The 13,047-nt window shown below is 41.5% G+C and overlaps 2 protein-coding genes across 3 annotated transcripts; both read right to left on the bottom strand.

The window, feature by feature from the left end:
- Nucleotides 1-353: 353 nt before the first annotated feature.
- On the bottom strand, nt 354-4,860 carry LOC123096270 (uncharacterized). Of its 2 annotated transcripts, none has more exons than XM_044517957.1 (2): nt 4,225-4,860; nt 354-1,894 (listed from the first exon to the last, which is right to left on the bottom strand). In XM_044517957.1, exons 1-2 carry the CDS (start codon nt 4,712-4,714, stop codon nt 1,758-1,760), a joined length of 627 nt encoding a protein of 208 aa, XP_044373892.1. In that variant the 5' UTR covers nt 4,715-4,860; the 3' UTR covers nt 354-1,757. The 2 variants fall into 2 exon arrangements, with proteins under 2 accessions (XP_044373892.1, XP_044373893.1); XM_044517958.1 differs by lacking the exon at nt 354-1,894 and adding an exon at nt 3,844-4,134.
- Nucleotides 4,861-6,114: 1,254 nt separating this feature from the next.
- LOC123096269 (transmembrane 9 superfamily member 1) lies at nt 6,115-12,007 on the bottom strand. Its single transcript, XM_044517955.1, has 12 exons — nt 11,745-12,007; nt 10,231-10,423; nt 10,020-10,124; nt 9,873-9,890; nt 9,691-9,779; nt 9,462-9,614; nt 9,212-9,346; nt 8,562-8,728; nt 7,331-7,425; nt 6,815-7,188; nt 6,422-6,695; nt 6,115-6,327 (listed from the first exon to the last, which is right to left on the bottom strand). The coding sequence occupies exons 1-12, from the start codon at nt 11,829-11,831 to the stop codon at nt 6,260-6,262; spliced, it is 1,758 nt and encodes a 585-aa protein (XP_044373890.1). The 5' UTR covers nt 11,832-12,007; the 3' UTR covers nt 6,115-6,259.
- Nucleotides 12,008-13,047: the final 1,040 nt, after the last annotated feature.

Genomic DNA, 13,047 nt, shown 5'->3' with positions numbered 1-13,047 from the left:
AGAGGCTTACTAGGGACATGTTGTGGTCTATGTATTCACACATGTATTACAGTTTCCAGTTAATACAATTATAGCATGAACAATAGACAATTATCATGAACAAGGAAATACAATAATAACCATTTTATTATTGCCTCTAGGGCATATTTCCAACAGGATACATGCTGGTCAATCCATGTGTTCCAAAGTAGTAGCAAACTACCAAGGCTCGGTGGAAGCACTAGGAGGCATTTCCCTATAGGAAAGGCTATCAAAGGCAGATAACTAGGTGTTGAATCCCACACATACTAATGCATTTCAAAACATACACACAATATGCACGATATGTGTAGATACAACATCGCATCACAACATAACTCTATAAAATATTTATTTAAGAGGCTCCGAGGAGCCATACATAGCATGATATTACAAACAGGGGTCACATGACCCATCATACAAAGCATATAAGCAACGAAAGCATAAACATTCTGAGTATAGACATCTACAAAAGAAAAGGTTAAGAAGCCTGACTATCTACAAGACCCTTCATAGGAACCAGACCTCTGTCTGGGATTCCCAAGCTACTTGTCGAAGCCCACGTGGAACTACTAGAGATACTGAGGTCTCCTCTGCAAAAACATAAATTAAGCACCTGCGAGTACAAAGGTACTCAACAAGACTTACATCTGAACTATCTACATATGCATCAGTATCAATAAAGGGGGTTGTGGGGTTTAACTGCAGCAAGCCAACTTTCACTCACTGGCTATCCTGTACTACGACTACCAGTAATTCCTTTGAGGTGATAAAACGCCCACAAGTACACTAACCACCACAACAATACACCACTATGGATTCTCTCCCGTCTCCCAATGAGAAGGCCATCCATATCACTCACGCTTATCTTGCGCATTTTAGGGTATCCACTTCAGGTTATCTATTAACCATATAAGTCTCCAAGTAGTCCATATCCGCGAACGAGACTATTTGAATAGATCATTACCCCTGCAAGGGTGTACTTCTTCACACACGCTCTCACCACTTACCAAAATATACACGTCAAGTATCTCGGCAACCTTCAAGCGGAAGCCTGGCGAGGGTGTCGGCCACTACCTGACTAACCACACGAGACTCTAGTCTAGGTTTATCGCCTATCTGAGGCTGAACCCGCAAGGGAAGTCCGGCCGAAGTTTCCATTACGGCCCCAAACGATGTGTGCAGGGTTCCCAAGCCCACCCCACCGGATGGAACTACGCTTGATACATTGTGCCACTGTGCCTAGTCTGTCCCAAGCCTAGTTGGTCGGGTGCCACTTGGTAGACAAATAGCACGACCTATAAACACCATAAACTAGTTGCAACTCCTGGACAGAGATCGGGGCGATTAATAACTTGAGAGGGGTCATTGGTTTCGAGCCCAATGTGTGGTAGTAACTGCCTTGGATACAATACACAGAACTCAGTTCTTAAGGACGGTCTCAATGAGACAACCCACCATGTACTCCTACTTGGCCTCTCATCGCTACCTTTACCAAATCGTGTTCACACGCTTAGTTCTCAACATTAGAACATGATAACAACATTCCAATTCATTCCCAAATGAATCAGACCTGACACAACTCTAAGCAATAGCAAGCATGGCATGGATGAAGTCACAACATGGCTCAAGCAACTCCTAATCATGCTAGGAAGGTTTAACTATTTACTGTCATAATAACAGGTCATGCAGAGGAATGGGTTCAACTACCGCAACAAGTAACATTTGAATCGTTGTTGTCATAATGCAATAAAAGAGCAAGAGCTAAAGAGTAGGGTTTTATTGGAATCCTCAAGGGGGATTTGCTTGCCTGGAATATCAACACGGTAGCACTGCTCCTCAGATAGATACTCGGTGCCACTCGAGGGAGCAGAACCTATCGAGAAGGACAATACCGGAGAGGCAATCAATAAACATCGAATGCAACAATATGATGCATGATCATGGCATGGAGGTATGATGAGGTTTGAGCTAATGCATCTAACATTCAATTTGGATGAAGTCCATTTGAACTAAGATTCAAATACAACTCCAATTTAAGAATTTCAAAATGCCATTTAGTTGTTTTCACTTATACAGTAGGTATAAATTGGTTTTTCATGCATGAAAATGCTACAATTGGATTCTTTGGGGTTTTTTATAATTTTTCATATATAAATTATTTCATTCTGAGCTACGGTTGAATTTCTATGATTTTTTTTAAGTTTAGCCAAATTTCTGGAATTAAATAAATCATTTAGATTTATTTAAAATTCAAAAATGATTTACTTTGTCAACATTACGACAGCACTACGTGAGTAGGTCAACAGAGCTAACCAGAGTCAAACCTGACTAGTAGGACCCACTGGTGAGTGACACGGCTAAATAACAGGGTTTAATTAACTCTAAACTAACTAGTCACTGGTTAATTAGCACGCGGGGTCCACCTGTCACACACACGGGGGGTTAATTAACCAATGACTAGCGTTAAGCTAAGGACGCCGATAACAACCGAACGTTCGGTTTGGGGACCTCCCGGACCGAACGAACGGTTCGGTACGATAGTTTGCCCCCGTCGAACAATTTCGTTCGGGAGGACAGGCACCCAGCCCGAACGCCCCTTTCCCATCGCCTACAAGTTTTTTCTTTGTAGAAGAAACAGAAAGGATAAAAAAGCCCAGAAGTGCAACAAAAAAAGCCCTTTTTTGATTGACAAATTAAAGCCCATATTTTGTTGTCCTACGAACCCAGATTTTGCTTTGACTAATAAAAAGCTCAATTATTTTGCCATGACCCCAAAAAGTGATGTAAAAATCACCATGATACATAGTATCAACTAAATTGCCATGGTCCAAAAAAGTGTATATTTGTCGTGAGAAGAATAAATTTTCCATGAGCAATATACTAAAATCTGCAATGATGCATGAAACTAAATTTGAGATAACCTATAAACTAAATTTGACATGGTCAATAACTAAAAAATGTGCCATGATCCATAAAATTAAATTAGCCATGGTGAATTAATAAAATTTGCCTTGATCTATGAACTAAATTCGCCATGGTTCATAAAAAAACAAATCCATGCTCAGTTACTAAAAAACATGCCATGCTCAATTACCAAATTTTTTGCCATAAAACATAAACTAAAATTGCCATGGTGAATTACTTAAAATTGCCGTGACCCATCAAATAAATTTGCCATGGTTCATAATAAAAAATAATCGCGATGGTCGAAAACAGAAAAATTGCCATGGTCAAAATAAATAAAATTGCCATGATACGTAAAGTAAATTTGACATGGTGAATTACAAAATATTACCGTGATCCATGAAGTAAAATTGCCATGGTTCATAATACAAAAATTGCCGTGCTGAATTACTAAAAATTTGCCGTGATCGATAAACTAAAATTGCCGTTGTGAATTACAAAAAAAAAATTATGATCCATGAACTAAATTTGCCATGATTTATAATTAAAAATATTGTCATTGTAAATTACTAAAAATATGCCATGGTGAAATACTTCCAATTTCCATGTGCCATGGTTCATAATTTAAAAAATTCCATGGTGAACCACTAAAATTTGCCATGGTCAACTGCTAAAAAATTGCCATGGACACCAAAAATTGATTTTATAGTGCCGTATGAAGTGTACATGGCAAATTTTGGTAATTTCCAAAAATCATAGATATTCCATGATCCAAAATCAAAAGTTGCCATGGCAAGAATGCAATAAATTTGCCATGACCCGAAAACTAAATTTGCCATGATCAATAAACTAGACTTTTAATGTTTTGATGGCAAAAAGTATAAGATTAGTTGCCATGGTCTATTAAAAAATGCCATGGTAAAAAATAATAAATTTGAGCCATGATCCAAAATCAAAAGTTGCCATGTTAAAAAAAATGATCTTATGAATTTGTTGGATGTTATATGTTGTAATATAAAAAACTGGAAACTATCATCCAACAAATTCATGAACTGCCACCCACAAAAATCTGCTATGCATTATCCTAGGACATTACATGGCAATTTCAGAAAAAATGAATTGAAAAATGAAATAAAAATGCCATGGCAAAACATGATCCAAAAAACATATCATCAGCTGCACAACCATAAATGTTGGATTTGGACAGTCCTGCACATACAAAATGAGTATATGCCATGATGATTTGGACAGAGTCGTAAGCAGCAAAAAATGGGGGAGGGAAAAAAACTGAGGAGCTACCTGCAGAATGGGAGAACGAAGCTCTCCGCCGTTGCCGATCGATCCCGAGCACCACCAGCATCCGAGGTACCCTCCGCCGCCGCATCCTACCTCTCCTTCTTAGCCCCCTGTAACCCGCCGCAGCGCTCGATCTTGCAGGCCGCCTCCGCGCCGGCCGGCAAACCACCGCCGACAACGACATCCCTCGCACTGCCTTCTCCTCGCTCAGCTTCCTCGCCTGCTCATGCGCGCTCGTCCGTACTCCTCCAGCCCACCCTCTGCCATCCCATGGCCATGGAGTTCTCCCAATTTTTGCCATGTCGCGAGCAGCGGCCGCGCACGGAGACGAAGGGGAAATCCGCCGGCCGTAGGGAGCAGCCGGCGAGCATTGGATGCGCTCTCCACCCGCCACGGCCGCAGCCTGGTGCCCCCGTCGGACGCCGCCCTCCCGCAGGTCGACAGATTGGTGCCCGCCGGTCGCCACCCTCCCGCAGCATCGCCATCCACGCATCTCTCCTACCTCCGGTCGGCGTTCGCCTCTGTCCCCGCCTCTCCTTCGATTCCGGCGAGAGCAGAGCGGATAAGGCAGTGGAGAGTAGGGGATGGGGGGAAGTGCGGTGGACTGGTGGAGACGAATAGCGGTGAGCGAGGCGTTCGGGCAACTTCTGCTTGGACCCGAACCATACCCACTGATGACGTGGCTTGTATTGTGCGTTTAGATTCGTGCGCTCGATGGAACGACGACAAAAGCGTTCGGGACGAGAGCACCGAACGTGGCACGTTCGACGGTTATCGTTTCCGTAAGCTAATCACCTAACAGACACGGCTCGCCCGTGTGGGGTGAATCTAGGAGAATACGATGAGTCAGGCTTCCATCACCACTCCAATGAAGATTAACACTTCCAAGAAAGTGTGAACTTAGGAATAAAACCCACATCATCAACTTACTTGTGGGTTTTTTTTTAGTTAATCATTTCCCGCACTTTATTTTGCTTTGTATGTTTGTGGGTTTGCTAATTATATTGTTGCCTAGCTTACTTTGCTTTGAGTTTGCTGGCCATAATAGGATTATTCATCTAGTTGCATATCTAGAGAATTTTTTTTTTCTACAATTCCCTAAATAGGTAATTAAGCTTGGTCCACCATCACCGGCGCCAACAACAACCTCCCGAGAAATGGCGTCACGAGAACTCGTCTGTATTCTTTCTCACATTGTGTTCCTCACGCTTGTCTTGTGCAGCTGATTCTTTTTCACTGGCCAGCACGTGCACCGAAATATCCCCTTGAAACCCTAGTTGCCTCTGGCGAGATGTTAGGTTTTCAAGGAACAAAACTATACCACCCATATCATCCTCGCGTCTAGGATCCATGTGGGATCCAATGTTACACAAGTTTCCCTCTGTCATCGTAGTCCTTGAATAAAATGTACACTTACGAAAATAACACAAACATTTATTGGTATTACAAAAACAATTCAGCACATGGTCACTGCAGAGTGCAGTCACAGCTAACTGAAATAGGAGTAACAAATATAGTACCGTCAGCAAGCTAAAGGTTATCTCGTTTGACCTGGTTGGCTAACAGTTCTGCTCGATCGCAAATGAAAACCAGCAAACGAAGGGGCACATCTCAAACTGGTTGGCTTACAGTTCAACGGGGGCTACTCATTCAGACTGTAGCATTAGCGTATTACTAGTTTGCTTTTATATACGACATAAAACGGAATCTGAATGCTGCAACCCATTGTAGGGGCACATCTAGGTTCAGCGGAATCTGCACTGCATCAATGAACATAAACTAGAGGGCCGCCCTAAAAAGATAAAGGTAGATGTAAATCCCAGTACTGAGACTAATTCCTGAACTAATATAGGTATACATTTATGGGGCCAGTTTTGATGACGGGGGTAGATATAGACCAAAATAAAAGTATATTAAGGTAAACGAAGGGAGAACCACCTCCTGTATAGTTTCCAAAAGTTAATTAGAATCTTAGAAGCGTTACTCAACAACACATGATCTGCTAAGTGCTAATAGCCTACAGAATCGGAGTAGTAGTTTAGTCGCATTTGATGTTTCTGTAGATTCTCCTGACAAACAGAGTTGACCCCAGATAGCCGATAGCACCTAAATAAAAACAGTGTCAGACGTCAAATAACGGTCAAAAGAGACCAGATACTGATTTGAAACAGAATAACCACAGTTAAGTTTCAAAGCTCACCACAAAGTATGCCTAGCCCCAGACAGAACATCAACGTGTAGCCGAAGTAGAAGCTAGTCTGGAAAAAGCCTGACATCTTTGTCTTCACGTGATAATAGTATATAGCGTATAGATATACATACAAGGCGGTTGATGCAGCCGAGAAGAACGATGTCCATTGCCAATGATAGTTCTCGGCATTCAACAAGAAATAAGTGCCCACAATAGTGACACATACTGTTACGATTAGGAGGATGACAAAGACTAGCAACATGAAGCCATAAACATAGTACACCTGCAAAGGGCAAAAGAAGCTGTCAATTATCCATCAATTTAAACAACATGAAACTCAAATAGAAGTGCATAGACATATTTACTTCACAGCAAAGTTCACCAACATACTGCTCTTTTTACCTTGTAGTTCCAGAATGAAGTGAATACGAAGTACATCTCGATGAAAATGCTGCCGAAGGGAAGAAGCCCACCCATCAATGAGATAACAGAAGGTGTTAGGTACCACTTCTTCTCAGGAATAGGACGTGGGATTGTCTTCACACGGCATGGGTTATTGGGAGCACCACTCCAGTTTCGACCAACTACTGTTCCCAATAGCACCAGTGGGAAAGAGATAAAAGCCCAGAGGACAAATATGACAACCATTGTACCAAATGGTATAGCCGCTAATGAATGGTAGAAGATAGCAATGGTGTTCAACACTAATCCAATTGAAAAGCACAAGAATGGAAAAAGGGACGCGGTAAGGACCATAGACTTTATCCAGTTTTTGCCTGCCGAATCAAGGAATCCACAGTTAAGATAAAGAACAGAGGAACTGGTGACTCTCAAACTCAGGAATCAACTCAGGATAGCAGAATAACATAGGGAAATTCTACCGAGGAAATAAGAACAAAAACATGTGGAGGACCATACCGCCGTTCCTTGAGTAGAGGCCGCCACTAACATATCCAGAAATGAAAGATGTAAGCGCGTAGCACACGATAAAGGTTGTGATAATAGCTCCTCGTCTGACAAATAGAGTACAATGTATCAGTAAGGGGGGAAACACTAATGGAAACTCATACTAGCTGAATGCTCATTTTTTACATTAGAAAATGAAATATGTCTGGTCATCAGAACACAGTAAGGTTGTGATGTTTGCTCCTTCTCTGGCAAATAGAGCATAATATTTCAGTTGCGTGAAAAAGATAATGGAAACTGATACTAGCTAAACATTATTACAAAATCCAAGATCAGTTGTATATTCAGTTAGTTCACATGATTAAAGAAGTAAACTTTGTATCTTTACTGATTTTCATGTTCTCTAGGCTGAAATGGTAAATGTGCCTTTTCTTCTCACTTCAGAATTTCAGAAATTTTGAACACCATGCTATGGTATATAGAGTTGTGCATTCCCAGTAATAAGACCACTGCACCAAGAAGTCTACAGAGCTACTTTAACAAATGTTATTCCTGGATAACGCAAACCTGGCAATTTTATCCAGGTCTCCTACCTTGGCAAGAAATGAATATTACAGATCTAAGATGTGTGTTAGGGAAGTGATCAGCACTCAGCCCACATGGAGGAAAGGCAGGAAGAATAACTAAAAATATATTCATTTTCTTGCTTAATCCAACTATGTGTATAGACTACTTTATAGAGCAGGATCCTAACAACCAAATCTAAACAAGTCTTCTCTCTAGGGAAATCAATCTGGGGCTCTTTGATTCAAAAGATTTTTGGAGAAATGTGAGAAGCCATGAAATTACAATTCCCTATTCATGCATTTTACAAATCGGAGAGCCCAATCTCCTATTCCTATTTAAAAACACAATTATTTATCTTATTCTTAACTGGCTATCAGCCCTAGCTTGCTGCTGCCTTGCGCATTGGTAAATCTGCATATTAAAGATAACAGCATGTTTAATTTCTATACCATATCCAGATATCCTAGTCTGCACCTTCGTGTGAATGCAGCGGATAAGACACTACATATGTTCATTCATTGATAATATGTAATCTTTGGCACCTTTGGAAATGTGTATGAACTGATTTACAGATAAACATATCCATGGATCCTAAACTACTTGCAACTATGTACCTGCTACATTCTGCAAAAGCACTGCAGAAAAAATTAGATGTGAAAGCTGGTCTTGAGCTTACCCAACATAAAGCATACCAACAATGGCAAGTACAATAACAAGCAGGATAAGAGCTGCCATCTGAGTGCCAATGCCAACAACAGCAGACAGAAACATTAGGTTGCGTGGAGGTCGAAATACATCTCCATGAACAAGCTTCCATCCAGATTCCTCACTAACATCCCTTTCCTGAAAGGAAATCATAGCTTAACACGTGGATCAAGTGAAATCGATGAGAATCATGGCAACTGATTTGTTGCGTGTATTCAAATATTTATGCAAGTCACAATCAAATGCCAGTGTGGGAATCAACCAGATTGATGTTTACAGCAGTGGAACGCATTGATGTGGCTTATTAGCCATATATCATAATCCTAGGCTTGTGGCTTCGCCAGGCTACAAAATTCACTAGCTCTGCACTACTACTTTAACAGTTTAACTAATTATGTATACCTAGATATTTAACCCCTTGCATGGAAATGATGGATAGATTCATCTTCTCAATACTCTTGTAATGTTATACTTCTGTGACTTTTACAATACTAAAATGATATGGTAAGACCCATGGTCAAACTATCACAAGAGGTCATGAGAGTGAAAAGAGACAAGTTATGTTACTGGAGTCCAGCAGGAGTACATGATTTAACAGAAATGCCAAGATTCGGTACTTACAAGTGACTCAAGATCATCATCTTCACGAGCATATTTTGCATAATCATTTCTCAGGGTTCTCATCAATATCATTGATACTAAACCAGTTAAGAAAATGACCATCATGAAAGAATTGAAGATGGAGAACCAATGAATCTGAAAATGAAAAGTTGGAAATCACTTTAGAATCAAACATGACAATGAGGAAAATGACACCACCAAAATCCTTCTTAAAAATTCAAGACTAGCCACCAAAGTGAAGAAGGATTACCTGGTGTTCGAAGAACGGGTAGTCCAAGTAAACTTCAAAACGCCGTGCAAATGCCACATTTGTTTGCACCCACTTCACTGAATATGTCATGTCCAATTTTCTTCCAGCTTCAAGAAGCTTAGGTGACTCTTGAGTGAGATTGACATGAATTACCTACAAGGAAAATCAGTTAACAAGTATATATAGGTTTCCGCTAATGTTTAAGATCACAAATAAGTGCAACACGTACCCTGTTACCGTTGTATTTAACAACAATATTCTTGTGTGTGTAAAGATAGTGCTTGTTTTCATTGTTTTTGTCGGTCTCCCCAACAAAACCTGCTCAGATGAATACACACTTGATTATCAAAATGATGCAAAGGCTAGAAAACGTTAAAGGAAGATGGGCCATTTCAGTTTAGAATTACCTACCCCACAATGGCAGATCATCTAGGTGGTTTCAGACGGCAGGCAAAGGAAGAAATTTGCGTAGAAATAATGTCAGAACCAAAAGTCACATCCAAAACAAGAAAAATATGAGCCAACACAGAACAATTAACCAAATACGAATCTTCGTACCTATGAAAAGCTCAAACCAGTATGAGCTTTCAATGGCATCAGTAAATTGCTGAACCTTCTTAGCATCAAGTTCTATTGTGCAAATGGGGCCCTTGTCCACATTTTCTGAAACAAAAGAGATTAATCATCACTTAGTACGAAAGAACATGCATTTAAGCAATTCACAATCAAAAGTTAAAAAAAAAAGGATGTGCAAACAAGATCAACATACTCAAAAACTGTATATCAATCTGACTATCAATCAGCTCATTTCCACCGAGAACCTCTCCGAGTCCACCCCATTTATGTGCAGGGTTTTCAGCTGGTTGACAAAACGGAAGGCTGTAATAGTTGTATGTTTCCTGAGGATTATTGTACGGGCCAACCTTGTTTACCCAGAGCTTAACTGGTTCTGAAATTTTGTACTGCACACAGACATATAAGAAGCTGCAATACTTTAGTAATGGCAAAACATGTATGATTGCATATCAGCATATAGAAGAAGAAAAATATATGCTTTCGACACACTGGTCGCCATAATGACAAAGGACCCAAAAGAGGACATAGAAAAAACAGAGAAACTATAAAAGTTAAGATCCATGCCTGACTTGTTCACTGTGAAGAGCACTTCAGCATTAAAAAACATTTGAGAAAATTTAAATTCCATGGCTGACTTGTTGATTGTGAAGAGCACTTCACCTTTCAAAAACATTTGGGATTGTGGACCAGTTAAAGTATGACCAGAATGAAAATAAAAGAAGCATCTTTCCCATGGCAATTTTTATGGCAGTATACGTCAACTTAAATATATTACTCAGAAATTTAAAGGCACCAAAAATATTCTCTTCTTAGGGTCAAATAAATTTTCATGTGCTTAACTATTGCAATTAATTACCATGTGTCCCAACATTTTTGTCACTAATCAGCACATGATTACATATTTTGATATTTGAGCGACATTACAGAGTAGACAAAACCTTAGCTGGAAAATAAGAGACAAGCATTAAACCATGACCTCTGTTTGGTTCCAGGGTGGATTCCAAAATGTTGTCTCAGTATATGATAATTTTCATCTTGGAATAGTACCAGCAAACTTGCTCCACAACCACCCTCACACACAAAAAAATATATACTCCACAACTAAACTATCACATGATTCAGTGTACGCTGTGCAGCACAACAGAATACAACCAAAGATAGCCTTGGGATATTTTATTCAGTTTCGATGATATGCAACAGACTTATGCACCTATGACCTATGGCATGCCATCGCATCTTACAAAGTCTCATGTCTATCTAAAAAATCTTATACAGGAGTCAAACACCTAGACTGACAAATTCACTGGACAATATCACGGTTACAGCCATTTTCCCTGCCCAGAGTTATTTCGAAAGTCCATACCACCAAGGCTCCAAAACCTCTTTTGTCCTAATGCGGCTCTCTAATGTACTCTTCTAGGAAACAAGGTCAAGTAGCCTCTCAAAGCACGCCGCGAAGACCCTCCTCTAGCAAGTAGGGTACTACCAATATCCCAGGCGTGAAACTCAACACATCACAGAACGACAGATCACGCAAAAACCTCGAACTCATCATGCAACACCCAGACAGCATTGACCGATAACAACGCACGGCTGCGCCCAGATCCGGCACGGCGTCTCGAGGGATCCCGACGACATGCGCATGGGAGGCTCGGATCTAGGGTATAGGGGCACGAGGGGCTATGGTGGTGGGACCGCGGTGCGCACCTTGTGGTCAGACTCGGAGGCGGACGCCAGGGGCGACCGCGCGACGGCGAGGAGCGCGGCGAGGAGGAGGCCACGGAGAAGGAGCATCTCGTCGGCGGCGGCGGCGGCCGCGAGATCTGGGGTGGAAGGTGGGCGCGAGTTGGGGGGTTTGCGTCGCCCTTCCGAGCCTACCTGCGCGGTTGGTCTCGTCTTGAGTCTTACCCGGGCACGAGCTGCCTTCCATAGGAACGAGAATTTGGGGGTACGGTTTTGCGGGGAGGTGCCTGGGGAATGCCGTATTTCTTGTTTTCTCTCCCATTTGATGAAATCGAAGTGTCTCATTTTTTTCTTTCCCGAAACACATATACACTGTATATGCGGACCCTCACATACGAATGTACTCATCCATATGAATGTACCCGTGCACACAATTACCCCTCTGAACAAGGCTGAGACTGAGCAGGCGAACCATTATAGACGATGGAGTACGCCCCCACTGACTGCCACCATTGCTGCTACTGGGGGCGTGCTCCAGCGTATGGTAGCGCCCTTGCTGCTGCTGGCGGCACGTATTGCCGTCGTTGCGGGATGCCGTCAGAAGGCTTTTTTGTGAGTTCTGACGACTCCAACCAGTTTGCTTCGGTGATGAAATGCAATCAACGGACGACGACTTGACGTAGAGGTGTATGATTGTGCAGCGATAGTGATAGGATTCCTAGCCCAACACATGTAGTTGCTAGGATGATGACAACACATGATTGACTTTGATTTTGTGGTGCTTCCCTCTCGAGCTCTGGAAAAAAATCCTAGGTCTGGCTCGAGTTGGTTATACCTGACAATGGCGATGTTGTGTTGTTACCTTGTTGGAGGCATTGCTTGGATGTGCTCGGACTCGTTCTTTAGGATGAAAACCTAGATTACGGCCTTCGCTGGTTAGATCCAATGATGGCGGCGCTTGAGTATTGTTCCCTTTTTGAAGGCGTTTTTGTTGAAAAACGTCGTTGTCCTTGTGGCATCAAGAGATGGTTGTTGCGAATATGGCCATTGATGTAATTTGTCGACCGTTGTTTTGATCGCTTCGGGTTTTCTTTTTTCCTTGCGTAGGCACAATTTTGATCTTGTATGACTATTATTTGCCGACGTGTTTTTTATGGGTGTTGGTATTGGCTGTATGCATCCTAGATATGCAGACGTCAAGTGTGTTCTCATTATGCTTGTATCCGCTTGATGCTTCTAGAGTTAATAAAATCCACCCTTTGTTGAAAAAGAAGTTGCGGAACAACTAATTATAAGTACCTACACACATACAAAAAAACTATTGGCC

Source organism: Triticum aestivum, chromosome 4D (assembly GCF_018294505.1).
Source record: "Triticum aestivum cultivar Chinese Spring chromosome 4D, IWGSC CS RefSeq v2.1, whole genome shotgun sequence".
Lineage (NCBI taxonomy): Eukaryota > Viridiplantae > Streptophyta > Magnoliopsida > Poales > Poaceae > Triticum > Triticum aestivum.
This window is presented reverse-complemented; position numbering and strand designations above follow the sequence as displayed.

Coding starts and splice junctions, on each gene's coding strand:
- LOC123096270 (XM_044517957.1), bottom strand. CDS start 4,714: ATGCGTGGATGGCGATGCTGCGGGAGGGTGGCGACCGGCGGGCACCAA. Junction 1,895..4,224: donor TTCGTTCTCCCATTCTGCAG/GTAGCTCCTCAG, acceptor CCTTCTCGATAG/GTTCTGCTCCCTCGAGTGGC.
- LOC123096269 (XM_044517955.1), bottom strand. CDS start 11,831: ATGCTCCTTCTCCGTGGCCTCCTCCTCGCCGCGCTCCTCGCCGTCGCG. Junction 9,615..9,690: donor TTAAATACAACGGTAACAGG/GTACGTGTTGCA, acceptor TTTTCCTTGTAG/GTAATTCATGTCAATCTCAC. Junction 7,189..7,330: donor CCTCTACTCAAGGAACGGCG/GTATGGTCCTCC, acceptor TTGATTCGGCAG/GCAAAAACTGGATAAAGTCT.